Source organism: Salmo salar, chromosome ssa12 (assembly GCF_905237065.1).
Source record: "Salmo salar chromosome ssa12, Ssal_v3.1, whole genome shotgun sequence".
NCBI lineage: Eukaryota > Metazoa > Chordata > Actinopteri > Salmoniformes > Salmonidae > Salmo > Salmo salar.
Genome location: NC_059453.1, coordinates 73148925 through 73167252, shown reverse-complemented (window position 1 = coordinate 73167252; position 18328 = coordinate 73148925). Strand labels below are relative to the sequence as shown.

The following is an 18328-nucleotide window of genomic DNA, read 5'->3' as shown; positions in this document are numbered from 1 at the left end:
ACCCAAAGCATACTGCTAAAGCAACACTTGAGTGGTTTAAGGGGAAACATTTAAATGTCTATGAATGGCCTAGTCAAAGCCCAGACCTCAATCCAATTGAGAATCTGTGGTATGACTTAAAGATTGCTGTACACCAGTGGAACCCATCCAACTTGAACGAGCTGGAGCAGTTTTGCCTTGAAGGATGGGCAAAATCCAAGTGGCTACATGTGCCAAGCTTATAGAGACATACCCCAAGAGACTTGCAGCTGTTATGCAAGCGCAAGTTTTTCATATATTTTTTTGTCTTATTTCTTGTTTGTTTCAAAATAAAACATATTTTGCATCTTCAAAGTGTGTAAATCAAATGATACAAACCCCCCAAAAATACATTTTAAATCCAGGTTGTAAGTCAACAAAATAGGAAAAATGCCAAGGGGGTGAATACTTTTACAAGCCACTGTATGTACTGTACCGTATAGTGAAAGGAAAACTGCTGTCAGAGTAATGGAGTATGTGTGATTATTTTTTGGAAATAAGCACAAAGACAAATGTTTATGAAGTCAGCTTTCTGGGCCCGAGATGGAATTGTGCAGTATTACATTTCGTATGGATAGTGCATGTTTTTATGACATTTTATGCCAACTTGTCTTTGCATTTTCAAGTGAGTTTGATGATCTATCTCTCTCATCGCCAGGACTCACTTGTTGAATATTCAGAGAATGTGGTCTGAAACGCAGTGGTTCATGATACTATCAGGAAATCTGTTGTTCTTCCTCTGAACAAGGCAGTTAATCCATTGTTCCTAGGCTGTCATTGTAAATAAGAATTTGTTCTTAACTGACTTGCCTAGTTAAATAAATGTCGCATGTCTTCAGATCATGTTTAAAGCAGTCATTGCCCATGTTTTACGGGTGTGTGAAGTGTGTTAGTGGTTATCTGGCTGTGATCTCCCTCAGGGGGGGATACAGGGATCACACTGCACACAGGGGCCATTCCCTTACAGTACTGTCCATACCCTCAGCAATACAGCTGGCATTGAAAAGCATCAGGTTCATGATCTGGAATATACTCATAGATATTTCCTCCCACTAGACTAATGTGTGCTTATTTGAAATTGCTTATGTTTGTGAATTAAAGAGTGAATGTGTACTGTATGTTTCCTATACTCTACTCTGGCCCCTTACAAAGCTTGTGCTGCTGTCCATGGTGCTGAAACACACTCCAGCCGAAGAAACAATAGAGCCCATTGTTGAGCAAACCCCAAAGAGTGGCTTGTTGCCGGGAAACCGCACCTGGCATTCTTCCAAAAGCTCCCAGTGAGATCAGTCCTTTTGAAGCAGTAGTATTTTCAACCTCTCCTTTTCCATGTGGTCTGATTGCCACTATTGCTAGTATCCAGGGATTCAGTTGTGGATTTTGTGGAAGTTCTGTCGTTGATTGCTTTTTCATTATGATTTTCAAAATGTATATGATGCTGTTACAGTAGCTATGACCAACTCAAGGTTGTAAAAATATAATTTATTTATTAATGGTGGTGAGAGCTAGTAGGCAGGCCTGTGTTATTTTAATAAAGCAGTGTGATGAGACATCTCCACTCTGTCTGTCCCTCTCTGTGTCTGTCCCTCTCCTCTGGATAAATCAAAGTAGGTCTCAAATCTGTGTCCCTCCCAGTATGTGTCTGCATAGTCATTAACCCATGCCTTTGGTCTGTGGGTGCTCTCTTTCTAGTTGAGCTGAAAGATAAGTCAGCTTTGGTCTATTCTATCCCTCCTTCTCCACCTCTCTTTTGTTTCTCCTAGAGGCCTCTGCCTCTCAGTGTTCCACTCTGAAAATGTGTTGCATGTGGTGTAGATGTGTTGTCCTGTAGTGTGTACAGTATGTGGGTTGGTCCAGTTGAGACACACAGGCAGGCAGGGATTTTCTCCATGTCATTCAGCAGTGTTGCCATACTTCCACTGCTCTGCTGTCACATGCAAAGAATCCTAGCACGTCACACAGGATTTGTGTCTTCATATATCTTCTTTATCTCCTCTCCTCTGCCTCCCTCCTCACAGTTGTAAATCTGATCAATAAAGGTGGGGAGAATAAAGGTGAATGAATCCTTATTTCCAACTACATTTTCCAGGCTTGAATTGTGCCTATGTAATAATAATTAGGTGGGCGCTTACATTTGTCCTATTTCACACATGTACAAGTGTGTGAATTGGAAATTCGTTTTTTGCATATCCCACTCCCCCTGAAACACGCTTGGAGAATGTGGCCACGGCTAGCCATTAACAGGGACCCTGTAGCAATTAGGGTTAAGTACCTTGCTCAAGGGCACATTGACAGATTGTTCACCTATTCGGCTCAGGGAATCAAACTAGCGACCTTTCGGGTTAATGGCCCAACGCTCTTAACCGCTAGGCTACCTGCCGCTCATGTGACATTCAACTCACACATACACTGAGCCTGAACCCCTTCCTCATCCTTTTTTTCTCCTCGCACGTCAAAGTCAAGAATGTCCTTCTCTATCCAGCAGTAACCTCATTTTTAAAATCCCTCTACCATCTAAGTACATACAGTACCAACCCTTTTCTCTCTCTCTCTCTCTCTCTCTCTCTCTCTCTCTCTCTCTCTCTCTCGCTCTTTTCATCTCCCCTCTTCCCTGTCCCCTCTCACTTTCTCTTTCTTTCGCTCTCTCGCTCCACCTCTCTCTCTGTTCTCACCAACCCAATGATTTATGTGGTAATATGCATACATACTTTTCTCTAGCAGTCCCAGAGAAGACATTTGTGGAATTCACGACATTCAGTGGACTAGGCGATGCTGGACAATAATAGCCTTATTAAAAAAAGCAGTCTGTTTGATGACTGGGTTATAAAATGTCTGTATATTAATCAGTGTTTTGCAATTTGAGGCAGGCAGAATCTCATTTGTTACATTAATTTATGGAACACTGGCTTTCGCTGCATCCTTCCATAATTATAATACTCCTCTAATGAGTGTACAGGTCCTGGCTGGAATAGAAAATATATTATTTTAATATCATTTTAATCTCTGGCTTGGTTAGATAATGAATGGGAAAAGTTTTCTGGAGAGGTCTTTCCTCACCTTATTATTCAAATTCCCTTCTGTTGATATATTCTGGGTGTATAGGGGCCTCTGATACTGTAGCATCTGCAAATCCTCCTGAAGAAATTGATTGCGGTCTTGGAATTTCTCGAAAGATCCTTTTGTTCATACTCAAACAAAGAACTGTAGTTTGCAAATGACGCATCACACCATGCATGAAATTCAAACGTATCTGGCTCACACAGCTTTGCAAATAGCCCCTGATACGATCCACTCCATTGCACAACTGAAATGGAAAGTAGTTCCTCTTCTGATCAGGGGGGGGGGGGGGGGCTCTAAGAGGACTGCATAAGTCCGCTACTCCTTGACTGTTATTGCTTTTCAATTTAGTATTGTTGTGATTTAGTAGATAGTATTAAACTTAAAGTAAAGGACTATAATAGTACAGGGTACACATTGTATGAATTCTGATTCAGACCAATCTAACCAAATAGAAAAAGTGCAATACACCATACAATACACATGCTTGGTTAACAGTATTTTTGACCCAACCCAAATTGATTCATCTCTTTTTCTTCCAAGGAAAGGGGCTCTCACACTCATGCTATCTCCCTGTCTGTGTCTTTGTCTCTTCCTCTTCCAATTTTTCCTCATTTAATTGGTGCTGAAGGCTTCTGACTGATTCATCAGGTGGGATGGGATGGTGGGCGACACTAGGTATACTGGGCCACAAAACAACAGTGTGGAACTGTGATATGTCAATCAGTGGTGGAGAGGGTGGAGAACACAAAGTACATCAAGGTAGAGGAAGAATCTGTTGGCAGACAATTACAAGGGAGGTTGTCACTTAAATTAATTCAATGAAAAGGAAATGGCAGCACATGTTAGTGCTGCCTGTAACTGATGCTGTTGTACTTTTGAGTATTTAAGAAACAGCAAACTGGCGATAACAAATAAACAATGCAAGAAAATCCAGCAAGACAGGAGTTTCCCAACCATGATGTATGGCAAATCTTGGCTACGTGATTTTTGTGTTTGATTGCACTCTGTGTCAATTATCAGTCCTTTGCAGGTTAGATGGGCAGAACCTTCAGATTGTGTCAGGGGTGTAGTTGTGTGGACAGAGAGTAAATATTTCATGTGTTTCCCCAAAAATTTCAGCATTTCCCAGTAGACCAGTTGACATGACAATCATGTAATGGGTTGTTAGCCCTGCGAACCTCTATTGGATGAGGCATACTTTTTCATTTGAAGAAATAGTGCTGAGATAAATTATTAGTTATTGTCTATACAGTACGCTTTCTATGTGCTATTATGGTTCTGTAAGTCAAACAAACATGAGCTGGCACACACCCAGTAAAATGATTTTGTGTGGAGGTGCTGACTAACAGCGAATAAACTATAAAAATAGAGTCGCACATAACCTGGTTCAAGTATTCATGACATTACCCTGAAGAAGGTACGGTGATGCTGAATTGTTGGTGATTTACCCAATAAATTACTGGGAGTTTATATATGGAGTGTGTGACTCTCTTTATTTTGATAGTTTATGGTTCTGCAAGTCACCTTTGTCAGATGATAGAGAAACATGTTATTGTATAGGCCTACCAACACTTACAAAAAAACCTGTGAAAAAACAGGCGTCTCAGGGTGTACTCAACCCCATCTCTGAGGGCAGTCGCTCATTACTGTGCTGCCCTTGTTGCCGTCTGAGACCGTCTCAAAGTTGCGTCTGACCCACTTTAATCGGAGCACAAGCAGCACCGTGGCATTTTGAGACTGGTGGACAGACTAATTATGCTAACGTACCCTTCCCTTTTCACCTGCCCCACACACATTCCTCTGGGTATTTTTTATTTTTGGGGGGCATTGGTCATCTCTGGAGGGGAAAAACAATAGTCAAAAGAATTCTTCAAAGTGCATTACCTTGTAACATTGACGAGGAGTTAGGAGACAGCAGTACAGATCCAGAGGATCCTGCTTTCATTCTGTTGGAGAAATTACATTTCAGTTGCTATGGCTATCACACACAGCGCCCAGACAGCATACTGTAGTTGGTTAGCTGGAACAAAGTGCAGGCTTGTCCTTAAGATTTCACCTAGTTTGACTCAGTATACAGTATCGCTCAATACATTACTTGTTCAAAACTAGACATGAAACATTATGTTCCCCCAGAGGAACATCATGGGATCTTTATCATTCATCTTGAAAATATGATCCATAAACCATTACGCTGGATAATCAGTTGCCAAATTAAAGAGGTTCTAACATGGCTAACTCTAATCCCACACAGAGCCTGGGTTTTCTTCATTTATGACCTCAGCCCATTTTATATAGAGATTACTGAAGTATGGAAGTGGAGTCGACATCCCATTCTTCTGTGGCCCAACAGAAGCGAAGGCACGTCCTACAGACATATCTGCTGTGGAGGTTGTCTGACCAATCTCCACTCAATGGCGAGAGCAAACGAGTGTCAGGCAGGCGAGCGGACGGGAGTGGAGGGGAGCAGACTGGTGCGGGCAGAACAGTCCTATGCTGTGCGTGTTTGTGATTTGATTAAGAGCCAACATCTGGCCCCCGTCCATTCTGGCCTAATTGAATAAGAGGAGCTTCAATGGGCACCAGGGCACCCCAACACCACAGCTGATGGAAGGGGAACAGAGTAGGAGAGGTTGCTCTGTACTCCTGGACAGGACACTCCTGGAAAAGACGCTCTGACCACAGGACAGCGGGCAGGCTAGATGGGAATCTACTTATATAGAGGGCAGAGCAGAGGAAGGGAGAGGAGGAATCTGTGGGGTGATCCATTCCTTTATCCTTGGTTGACCTTAGGACAGCAGATACTCCACCTGCACCACACCCTTAGCCAGCTTTCTGTACAATCCACATTTCTGTATGAGATGCAATGCTATTTGTTTGGGTTTGGCCTCCTTAACCTTTTAGTTTGCTGGGTTATTTTTATGTAGACTTGTCTAACTTGACTGTAGGGTAGGAAAAATTCATGGGATTCCAATATCCAATAGGGGTGAGCTGATAACCACAAGTTCATGTCATTTTCTTCCACTATTCAACCTTGAATCTGGCTGCTGCTACTAATGAATACAAATGTTTTCCCTTGAGTAAAGGGCATATTCTATTGAACATATTGCATATTCTATTCTAGTGATAATACGACTGAGGTTTTAAGATGAAACAAGAAGTTACCTCTTTTTAGGATGAGGATGGGAATTGAGGACATGTGAGTTCTTTCTGAGAGCATAGAAATGAATTTAGTCTAAGTGAGGGAGAGAGGGGCACCTGCTCGTTACCAGGGAAACGGAATGGTTGGACGCACCTTTCTCTTAGTCTGAGGGAGATATGACGTACTGAGGGAGCGGAGGAGAGAAGTGAGGAGGAAAGGAAGAAAGGAGAGAGGGAGGTGGAGGGCAGTGATGTTTATTGACAGAAATGTAGTCTTGTAAAACACACAGCCTCTATCAGCCTAAAGAGTTTAAAGAGTATAACTGAGAGAGGAGGTAAGGAGGGAGGGAGGGAGAGCGAGGGAAGGAGGGAGGGGAGAGGTATGAGTGCTCCCATTGCTCACTTGCTGTGAACTCCACTGATGTGGACATTCTCCCCAGAAAGCATCAGCAGCCCAAGCAAGTAGGATGTCACAGAGAAAGAGGAGCTTCACTTTCGGAGCCTATGGAGGGTAAGGATGAAAGCCATTTGGACAACATATAACATTTACTTATGTGTGTCGCTCGGCAGGCTAGAAATAGCCTTGGTGGGGGATAGTAATGGGGAGGTGTTACAGACAGCAATACCTGGTATGGAATTAACTCCATCACTGACGAATTAGGCCTGAGATCTAATGAGATCACCTGGGGTATAATGCTTTAGATATTGAGCAGACTAGCAGTTGAGAGGAAGAAACCAAGGTCAGACAACAGTGTCTGCTCTGAACTACAGCTCGTTAACATCTATGATTAGCTCTGAACATTACTGAAGTGGTTTCATAATGAGGTCAATGAAACAGGAGTTGAGTTGGAGATAGAAATAGAGGGGCAATGATGAAATATACTCCAACACACATTTACCACTGTGATCATTACCTCTTAAATTACTTAAATTACAATAGCAATGTGTGTTGGAGAGTAATGTGTTTCATTTATGACCAACTAGTGAGTTTTATTGTTTTTATTCTCAGCACCGCAAAGTTAGGCATAGGGGGTGTGTGTATGTTTATTTGTTTGCCTGCGAGACAGAGGTTCATCATAGGTTTTAGGTTTGATTCAGGGTACTGTTAGATGCTGCTGGGAATTTGTTGCATTGATGAGGACAAGAGTTCAAGGGATGCTGTTAAACCGGTCTATATGGGGCCTCCCGAGTGGTGCTGCGGTCAAAGGCTTTGCATCGCATTCAAGACAAGACTGTAACTACCAATTGGGGAGAAAAGGGGTAAAAAAAGTACCCCAAAAATATATAAAAATAAATAAATAATGGTCTCTATATAGTGTACGGGCTCTGTGTAAAACACACATTGACAGATCTGTTACAATGAATTGTGTTATTGTGGTCGGTGGATGGCATATGAAGAGTTTAGCTAGATGTGCCTCACATCAATGCATTATAATGTTGTGAATGTTGGTTAGTGAGTTTTTACTGTAAATTACACACTTTAGCACAGCAATGATGTGCATTCAATGATGTATGATGTTGTGTAGACTAGCTGCATCGAAACCCCTTGGCACTGGAATAACTCTAACTTCCATCATTATGTTGCCGTGGCCTTGGGCACTGACAGCTACATGCAGGAAAACATTTCACTCATGAGACTCATAGTACAAACTCAGCCTTTGGCTGACCCTTAGGCACTGTGTCAATAGTACAGTACAGTGTGTGTGGAGTTCCATGGACACAGTTTGATTCAAAGTTGGATCGTCAAGACTGTCTTAACACAATCGCCCACCCTCCAGCCAAGCATCAACCGATTGTTCAGGCTCTAAATGCTGTGGTTGGCACTGTAGTGAATTCCATGGAGAGAGTGAGATTCTTAGATATTTTTGTGCATCAGGTTTACACAGCTACAGAAGTGGGGGAGGAACCACCATGCATGTGTACACACACACAGAGACACACACCCACCCACCCACCCACCCCCCCCACCCCCACACACACACACACACACACACACACACACACACACACACACACACACACACACACACACACACACACACACACACACACACACACACACACACACACACACACACATCTCTCTGAGTATTGGAGCACATTAGATAGTCCCACTGACCGCCATCTGCACTCTGAGAAATGGAGCTTGTCCCCCTGTTAATGGAGATTTTATTCCTCTAATTAGTTTTTTTTGTCACATCTTTTTTACCGCATGCATCTTTCCATACACAGCCTCCCCGAGCACGTAAATGGTTAATGGTACTCAGGACCTTGGTTTCTCAAATGATTGCCTCGCCTGGTACACCAACTAATTCTCTGATAGAGTTCAGTGTATCAAATCGGAGGGCCTGTTGTCCGGGCCTCTGGCAGTCTCTATGGGGTTGCCACAGGGTTCAATTCTTGGGCCAACTCTTTTCTCTGTATACATCAATGATGTCACTCTTGCTGCTGGTGAGTCCCTGATCCACCTCTACGCAGACGACACCATTCTGTATACTTCTGGCCCTTCTTTGGACACTGTGTTAACTACCCTCCAGATGAGCTTCAATGCCATTACAACTCTCCTTCCGTGGCCTCCAACTGCTCTTAAATACAAGTAAAACTAAATGCATGCTCTTCAACCGATCGCTGCCTGCACCTGCCCGCCCGTCCAGCATCACTACTCTGGACGGTTCTGACTTAGAATATGTGGACATCTACAAATACCTAGGTGTCTGGTTAGATTGTAAACTCTCCTTCCAGACTCACATCAAACATCTCCAGTTCAAACTTAAATCTAGTATTGGCTTCCTATTTCGCAACAAAACATCTTTCACTCATGCTGCCAAACATACCCTCGTAAAACTGACCATCTTACCGATCCTCGACTTCGGCGATGTCATTTAAAAATAGCCTCCAATACCCTACTCAAAAAATTGGATGCAGTCTATCACAGTGCCATCCGTTTTGTCACCAAAGCCCCTAATACTACCCACCACTGCGACCTGTACACTCTCGTTGGCTGGCCATCGCTTCATACTCGTCGCCAAACCCACTGGCTCCAGGTCATCTACAAGACCCTGCTAGGTAAAGTTCCCCCTTATCTCAGCTTACTGGTCACCATAGCAGTACCCACCTGTAGCACGCGCTCCAGCAGGTATATCTCTCTGGTCACCCCCAAAGCCAATTCCTCCTTCTGCCGCCTCTCCTTCCAGTTCTCTGCTGCCAATGACTGGAACGAACTGCAAAAATCTCTAAAACTGGAAACACTTATCTCGCTCACTAGCTTTAAGCACCAGCTGTCAGAGCAGCTCACAGATTACTGCACCTGTACATAGCCCATCTATAATTTAGCCCAACCAACTACCTCTTCCCCAAGTGTATTTATTTATTTATTTTGCTCCTTTGCACCCCCATTATTTATATTTCTACTTTGCACTTTCTTCCACTGCAAATCTACTATTCCAGTGTTTTACTTGCTGTATTGTATTTACTTCACCACCATGGCCTTTTTTGCCATTACCTCCCTTATCTCACCTCATTTGCTCACTTTGTATATAGACTTATTTTTCTACTATATTATTGACTGTATGTTTGTTTTACTCCATGTGTAACTCTTTGTTGTTGTATGTGTCAAACTGCTTTGCTTTATCTTGGCCAGGTTGCAATTGTAAATGAGAACTTGTTCTCAACTTGCCTACCTGGTTAAATAAAGGTGAAAGAAAAAAAAGAAAAAAACATTGGGAGAGTATAATACATAGGGCAAGAACACTAATACAAAGAGCCTTTGTCCATATGAAGAAATAAAACACAACAACACTGTTCAGATCAGTCACGTGGTTCAAAATACTATACTGCATCCTATAGAAGGTGTGGGCCCCAGGGAAGAATAAGGAATACTGTATAGAAGGCATGGTGAAAAGCCATGCTGACATTACTGTACAGTGCATTCGGAAAGTATTCGGACCCCTTGACTTTTCCACATTTTGTTACGTTACAGCCTTATTCGAAAATTGATTCAATTGTCTTTTTTCCTAATCAATCTACATGCAATACCCCATAATGACAAAGCAAAAACAGGTTTTTAGAAATTCTTGCAAATTAAAAAAATAAATAAAACTGAAATATTACATTTACATAAGTATTCAGACCCTTTTACTCAGTACTTTGTTGAAGCACCTTTGGCAGCGATTACAGCCTCAAGTCTTCTTGGGTATGACACTACAAGCTTGGCACACCTGTATTTGGGGAGTTTCTCCCATTGTTCTCTGCAGATCCTCTCAGATCGGCTATTTTCAGGGGTCTCCAGAGATGTTCGATCGGGCTCCGGCTGGGCTACTCAAGGACATTCAGAGACTTGTCCCAAAGCCACTCCTGCGTTGTCTTGGCTGTGTGCTTAGGGTCGTTGTCCTGTTGGAAGGTAAACCTTCACCCCAGTCTGAGGTCCTGAGTGCTCTGGAGCAGGTTTTCATCAAGGATCTCTCTGTATATTTCTCCATTCATCTTTCCCTCGATCTTGACTAATCTCCCAGTCCCTGCCGCTGAAAAACATCTCCATAGCATGATGCTGCCAACACCATGCTTCACCGTAGGGATGGTGCCAGGTTTCCTCCTGACATGTCGTTTGGTATTCAGGCCAAAGAGTACAATCTTGGTTTCATCAGACCAGAGAATCTTGTTTCTCATGGCCTGAGAGTCCTTTAGGTGCCTTTTGGCAAACTCCAAGCGGGCTGTCATGTGATTTTTACTGAGGAGTGGCTTCGTCTGGCCACTCTACCGTAAAGGCCTGATTGGTGGAGTGCTGCAGAGATGGTTGTCCTTCTAGAAGGTTTTCCCATCTCCACAGAGGAACTCTGGAGCTCTGTCAAAGTAACAGTTTTTTGGTCACCTCCTTGACCAAGGCCCTTTTCCCCCGATTGCTCACTTTGGCCGGGCGGCCAGCTCTAGGAAGAGTCTTGGTGGTTCCAAACTTCTTCCATTTAAGAATGATGGAGACCACTGTGTTCTTGGGGACCTACATATGTTGCTGCATACATTTTTTGCTACCCTTCCCCAGATTTGTGTCTCGACACAATCCTGTTTCTGAGCTTTACGGACAATTCCTTCGACTTCATCACTTGGTTTTTACTCTGACATGCACTGTCAACTGTGGGACATTATATTGGCCGGTGTGTGCCTTTCCAAATCATGTCCAATCAATTGAATTTACCACAGGTGGACTCCAATCAAGTTGTAGAAACATCTCAAGGATGATCAATGGAAACAGGATGCACCTGAGCTCAATTTTCGAGTCTCATAACAAAGGGTCTGAATACTAATGTAAATATTAGATTTTTTATTTTGTGCAAACAATTCTTAAAACATATTTTCACTTTGTCATTATGATTATAGATTGATGAGGAAAAAATGAATTTAATCCATTTTAGAATAAGGCTGTAACGTAACAAAATGTGGAAAAAGTCAAGGGGTCTGAATACTTTCCGAATGCACTGTACACTGTACATACTTGAGTGTTCAGACTGGACATGGTTTTCTATTAGTTTTCTTTGACTGTATGTATTTATTTGTTCATTTTTCAAAAGGGACATTTGCTTTTAGTATCAAAAGAAATCCTTGAGAGGAGGAAGGCCCTGAAAATTCAACAAAGGACATTTCAACCTTCAGTTTAGCCATGAGCTAGAACAACCCTGGAGTAGTACAACCCTGGGAGGAAGGGAGGCAGGTAGGGAGGGAGGTAGGCAGGAAGTGAGGGAGGGAGATGGGGTAGTACAACCCTGGGACGGAAGGAGTTGGGGGGGTCTCATTATCTTTAGATTTTTCTTTTCCTCTCCCAACATAGAGGGTAAAGGGAACGTTGTCCTTTTTGTATGCATAGCTGACTATTATATAATAAATGACAGAAATGCTCCTATCTTTGTGTTACTGTACCTAAAAATGTATTTTCCTTCTACTTTTTATTTGCATATAAGCAATGTATAAATGTTGTACATTCTAAGAGGAAACCCCCCAAAAAGCTTGTGTTATTGTAACATTGTACAATATAGTATGTTGCGTTTATATTTTTGTTCAGTGTAAATAGCAGTCAGACATGAGAGTACATATTGACACACACACACACACACACACACACACACACACACACACACACACACACACACACACACACACACACACACACACACACACACACACACACACACACACACACACACACACACACACACAGACATAGCCTATAGGTCCACGCCGAAAGATAAAGGCGTCATGCAAGACAGCAGTATGATTCCCTTGACAAACCGCTAGGTTCAGTAGGCTTTAAATATAACTTCCTAATTATGCTACTGCCATTTATTTGATAAGATAAAAATAAATGTTTTATATTATTATTGTTGGTTTGATACCATGATCTGTATTATTATTATTATCATTGTTATGGCTGCCTGGTTGTGACATTGTTTTTGTGCAGGAATGTTTTCCTCTGTGTACTGTTAAAACCTGTTGAGGACAGACGTTCCGCTAGCAGCGTGGTGCGAAATACAAAACCTAAAAAATCCAATAATTTACATTTCTCAAACGTACGACTATTTTACACCATTTTAAAGATACACTTCTCCTTAATCCAACCACATTGTCTGATTTCAAAAAGGCTTTACAGCGAAAGCAAAACATTAGATTATGTTAGGAGAGTACATAGACCAAAATAACCACACAGCCATTTTCCAAGCAAGCATATATGTCAATAAAACCCAAAACACAGCTAAATGAAGCACTAACCTTTGATGATCTTCATCAGCTGACACTCCTAGGACATTATGTTACACAATGCATGTATATTTTGTTCAATCAAGTTCATATTTATATCCAAAAACAGCTTTTTACATTGGCGCGTGATGTTCAGAAAATGTATTCCCACCAAAAACATCCGGTGAATTTACAAAAATACTCATCATAAACGTTAACAAAATACATAACAATTATTTTAAGAATTATAGATACAGAACTCCTTTATGCAACCGCTGTGTCAGATTTTAAAATAGCTTTACGGAGAAAGCACATTTTTCAATATTCTGAGTACATAGCTCGCCATCACGGTGAGCTATTCAGACACCCACCAAGTTCGGGGCAACCTAAATTCAGAATTAGTATTAGAAATATGCTCTTACCTTTGCTGATCTTCGTCTGAATGCACTCCCAGGACTGCTACTTCCACAAGAAATGTTGTTTTCGTTCGAAATAATCCATATTTATGTCCAAAGGCCTTCGTTTTGTTTGTGCGTTCAGGTCACTATCCAAAGGGTAACGCGCGAGCGCAATTCGAGACACAAAAAGTACAAATATTCCATTACCGTACTTAGAAGCATGTCAAACGCTGTTTAAAATCAATTTTTATGGTATTTTTAACATAAAATTGCGATAATATTCCAACCGGACAATAGTTTATTCATTCAAGGAGAAAAAGAAAAAACAGTGTGCTCGTGGGAACGCGCATATCCAATCCCTTTGTTGCCAGGCAGACCACTCAGTAACTGAGCTCCTATACTCTGCCCAGTGACAGGAGAAGGCTCAAACCACTTTCTGAAGGCTTTAGACAGCCAATGGAAGCCTTAGAAAGTGCAACATAACAGCACAGATACTGTAGTTTTGAAAGGGACTAGAAAGAAGAACTACAATTCTCAGATCCTCCAATTCCTGGTTGACTTTTTCTCAGGTTTTTGCCTGCCATATGAGTTCTGTTATACTCACAGACACCATTCAAACAGTTTTAGAAACTTCAGAGTGTTTTCTATCCAATCTACTAATAATATGCATATTCTCGTTTCTGGGCAAGAGTAGTAACCAGTTTAAATCGGGTACGTTTTTTAATCCGGCCGTGAAAATACTGCCCCCTATCCATATCAGGTTTTAACACCAAAACAGAGATTTCCTCTCAGTCAGCAGAAAGAGGAGCAGAGAGCGACTCCTGAGTGACAGCCTGATATTTGTTATTACTAACAGTCAAACACAAACAGAACGTGAATGGCCGTTTCCTGTTGTCTTACAACAGCTTTCAAGTTGTGCAGAATGTCATACTGTAACGATGAGGTGGGACTACTTGTTTGTAACTATAAACAACTATAAACACATCTTGCGAGAGAGTTTAACAGTTGGTTCTGGTTTTTGGATTGTTAAGCAAAATGTTGCATTTTTCACGTTACCTATCTTATAAAACAGGTAGTAGGTCTTTAGGTAGTTCCTCATCTCCTCAGCTGTAGTTCCTCATACTGTATCTTCAGCCATGTAGAGACAAAGAGGAGATCCTGAGGGAACCTATCACTCTTCTCCACAGACCACAGGAGGCCGCTGAGGGGAGGACGGCTCATAATAATGGCTGGAATGGAATGGTATCAACCACATAGAAACCATGTTGTTGATGTATTTGATACCATTCAATTTATTCAGTTCTAGCTATTACTATGAGCCCATCCTCCCCAATTAATGTGCAAAAAAACCTCCTGTGTTACAGACTGAACCTTCAGCTCTACTGAGCCATCCAGTGGCACAGCCATTCTACTGCAAGATGCACCCATACATCTAAAGTGTGTTTCACCACTCCTCCTGCCTGTCCTGTCCTAAAACCCTTAAGAAGGCCAGAAGCCAAAATGTGTTGGTTCTACTTTCAACAATAAAGAAGCTTTTTTTATTTAATTTCATTGTCCTCCAAGTGTTGATGAATATCCTGTCGACTTCAGTTTGCTCCTCAATTCATGCACCTTGGTTGGAAAGCGTAGTAACGGCAGTGATCCCTTTGCACTGTCCTGTCCTCAGGACAGGGATTCATCTCATCTCTGCTGCTAATATCCCCTAGAACTCAAACAAGGCATGAATGGATCAGTTTAAATGGTAGAAAATGCCCTCAGAATAGATTAGATAAGGGAGATAATATTAAACCATGTATGCTATTAGGATGCACGTTGTGTCACTGGCTTGGCATTGGAAAATCTGAACTGCTTCAGGGGCCGTCGCTTGTCACATTCATCAACCTGATAGGGCCTGTATGAAAATAGAGGGAGAAAGGTAGGGTAGATGAATGTCATCCGTCCAATGTCACCTAGTCAGCATTGATGAGGTCTGCAGCAGTATGCTAGTTATGCCCAGCAGATTGTATGACTTCACTACAAAAGCATATTCAATCTGCTATGCCATCCTATATTAACCTAGAATACCTGTTGTGTTCTAAAGAGTAATCTCCTGTTGATGGGGTGTGTGAAGGGTACCTGTACCTTTTATTTCATCTCTCTCTCTCTCTCTGATTCTTTCTGATGGATGGCTTTCGTTTGAGTTTGATTTGCTATGAATGACAGACATTTGTTTGATTGGCTTAGGATTCAGGGGGGCAGGGATAAGCGGTGATTAGCAGTTGATTGATTGACCGTATTCAGCATTTATTCAGCATTTACTCCATGACGGCTCCTGTGATTGATCCAGGCAGAGCATTTGCCCGGTTTGATTTGTATGCAGCATGGTAAATGTAGTCAGAATTTGAACCGCTATCTCTCTCTGTGCAAACACCACAAACAAATCCATGGAAAATGGCCAAGAGAATAAAATGGGCTATTGCTCTCTCTATCTCATCCACAGAGATCCTATTAAATTACTAGAGGGGCTATGTCATATACCCTCAAAGTTCCAGAATGGGTTGGTGACAGCCATTGTGGCCAGGGAGAAATCCAAACTAATCTAATTGGAATGAATGGCCGTAGAGACAAAATCCTGATTTTACTTATGCAGGAAAATAAAAAGCATGTGATATATCAGAAATTGTGTAATAGAATTATTGTCAACCTAAAATACTGTCATATCATTATAAATACAGTTTATACACATTTTCTGTATAAATAGCCTCTAAAATATATGTAAACAGACCAGAAATGTAAAAAAACATATATTGGAAGCTAGGCATACATGTCTCAATGTTTTCTTGGAAAGATGTGAGTGCTATTATATGATACAATATCAATATCAGCATTTAAAACTTATCGTCCTATCATCAATTGATTTCAGCCAGTGTATGGCTGTGGATTGACTGCATTTTTTGTTTGCATATTGGCATTTAATTTGAATAATTCCTCTAAAACTGTCTGGCTAGCTAGCTAACAAACATACAGTGCAGATAAATTCTTCAAATTCATTGTTTTACACAATATCTTATCACAGCACTGGCAAACCATGGTTGATCACCGCCTGACCAAAATGGCTGACCATTATCCCATCATGAGAAGGTTGATGTTCATTCTAGTATTCTAATTTCTAATTCTATTATTCTCGTCATCCTATCCGCTGTGGCTTGTCTCATATCTTGGGCGCTACAATGGGCTCTGACTGTCTGACTGGTACCTCAGCCAGACTACCTACTCACCTAGGAGATGGTGCCAGCCTCAACCTGAGAGTGTGCCCATCGGTTGGTTGTCAGGCAGAGGGAGATTAAATTATGGACCCATTCATCTGGTGCCATGGGTTCATGGAGGTTGATGCTGTTTTAAATACAGACTACGGTTAAATTATCTTTCTAAATGATGATTTTTACATGCATGTGAATGTCGTAGATATTATTTTCAGCCAAATTAGTCCTCAGCCAAAATCCCTGATGCTTTCACCTTTTTAGATGAAACTCTGTTTACATTTTAGTCATTTAGCAGATGCTCTTATCCAGAGTGTAGTAGTGAGTGCATACATCTTCATACTGGTCCCCCATGGGAATGGAACCCACAACCCTAGCATTGCAAGCACCACACTCTACCAACTGAGTCAGTCAGTTGGTAGTCATTTGGTTATGGCATTGTTCTAGACTCTTCTTTAGTCTGATATGACCTGACAATCAGTGGAACCCATTGATTAAACCAGACCAGTGAAGATGGTGGGAGACAAGAAGTCTGATCTGATATCTCTCTTTGTTCTTTCTCTTTCTAGTGTCGACAAGACCTTCTCCAGGACCAGAAGTCTATGGTGAGTTTACCCCCCCTCCCCTTGACATTCAGAAATGAAGTTAATGTTGTGTGGGATAACTTAATGTCATGCATAGGTGGCTCTAGATCACTCTTAAAAGTACTGCAGATTCATTTAAGAGGTTTCTAAGATAGGCCGCCTCATACAGTATCTTTCTTTATCCAGCTAAGCTGTCCACCCCTGGTTAGGTACTGATTCCAGTCATAATAACAGGGCATGAAACATCACATGGATGTCAGCCAATGTCTTTATTTACTGTGTATGTTGTACCACATATGTCTGTGCTCAATGTGCCATACTGCTGTTGTAGCCACGATTGGGTGTCCTTCAGTAAATTGCTACATCAGACAGTAACATATATGGGCACTGAGTAAGCCTAATGTCATGGCTGTGGATCAGGCCATCTGGTAACATAATTAATATTGAGGAGGGCAATGTAATATTCCATCCTTGGCAGCATGAGAGAAAGATATGTTCCCTGTAAATACAGGCAAGGTAACAGATGGAGAAAGTGCTAGAGAAATGGAGCGTTTGGAAAGAAGGCCTGCACTTATCAGACATCTTTTCTTTTGCCAGGGTGGCGTAGGGCGGGCAAGGAGCTGTGTGTGTTTCACACATGTCCTTTTCACAGGTACAAACAGACACACTCACAACCCAGTCTGATTACAGATAAATTCTTCTTTTACCACTGCCACAGGGTGAAACATGAGTGATTTAACATAGTACTAGAGAGCAGTAAGAGATTGAATCACCAAAGTCTCACCGGACCCTAATGTATGTAGGCCACTCTACAGCTGTCTGCACAGTTTTTGGCCAAGCAGTGTTTAAGCATGAAATAGATTACCTTTGACACAGCACATTATAATCTGAAATGTAATATATCCGTGTAAAGCAATCTTATAAGAGCTTTGGAAAGGGCTTATAATATGCTGAAAAGAGAGAGGGAGAGGGGTGAAGATGGGGGGATGTGAACAGAGCCAATAGAGGTGCAGGATGGTTCTGAAAGACCATGAGAGGGTAACGTTGGGCCCGTATTGCTGCTGAATTTAATTAAGAGGGGATGTGGGGGTTCATTCTGCACTGTGTTCCAAACAGGTCTGTAGGGCATGCTAATGTAGCGGGTCACCAAAGGAAGGGAATGCCTTCTAGC

General features: G+C 41.8%; 1 protein-coding gene across 2 annotated transcripts in view; it reads left to right on the top strand.

Moving 5' to 3' along the window:
- The window catches only part of LOC106565868 (rap1 GTPase-activating protein 1), a 164895-nt gene that overhangs the window by 70783 nt on the left and 75784 nt on the right, over positions 1 to 18328 (top strand). The window contains exons 1-2 of one of the 2 annotated variants that reach the window (XM_045691747.1): positions 6653 to 6727; positions 17143 to 17178. In XM_045691747.1, the coding sequence (XP_045547703.1) occupies positions 6684 to 6727; positions 17143 to 17178 (80 nt within the window). In that variant the 5' untranslated portion in view covers positions 6653 to 6683. Of the gene's footprint in view, positions 1 to 6652; positions 6728 to 17142; positions 17179 to 18328 lie in introns of those variants that run through there. The other variant, XM_045691752.1, reaches the window with a different exon arrangement.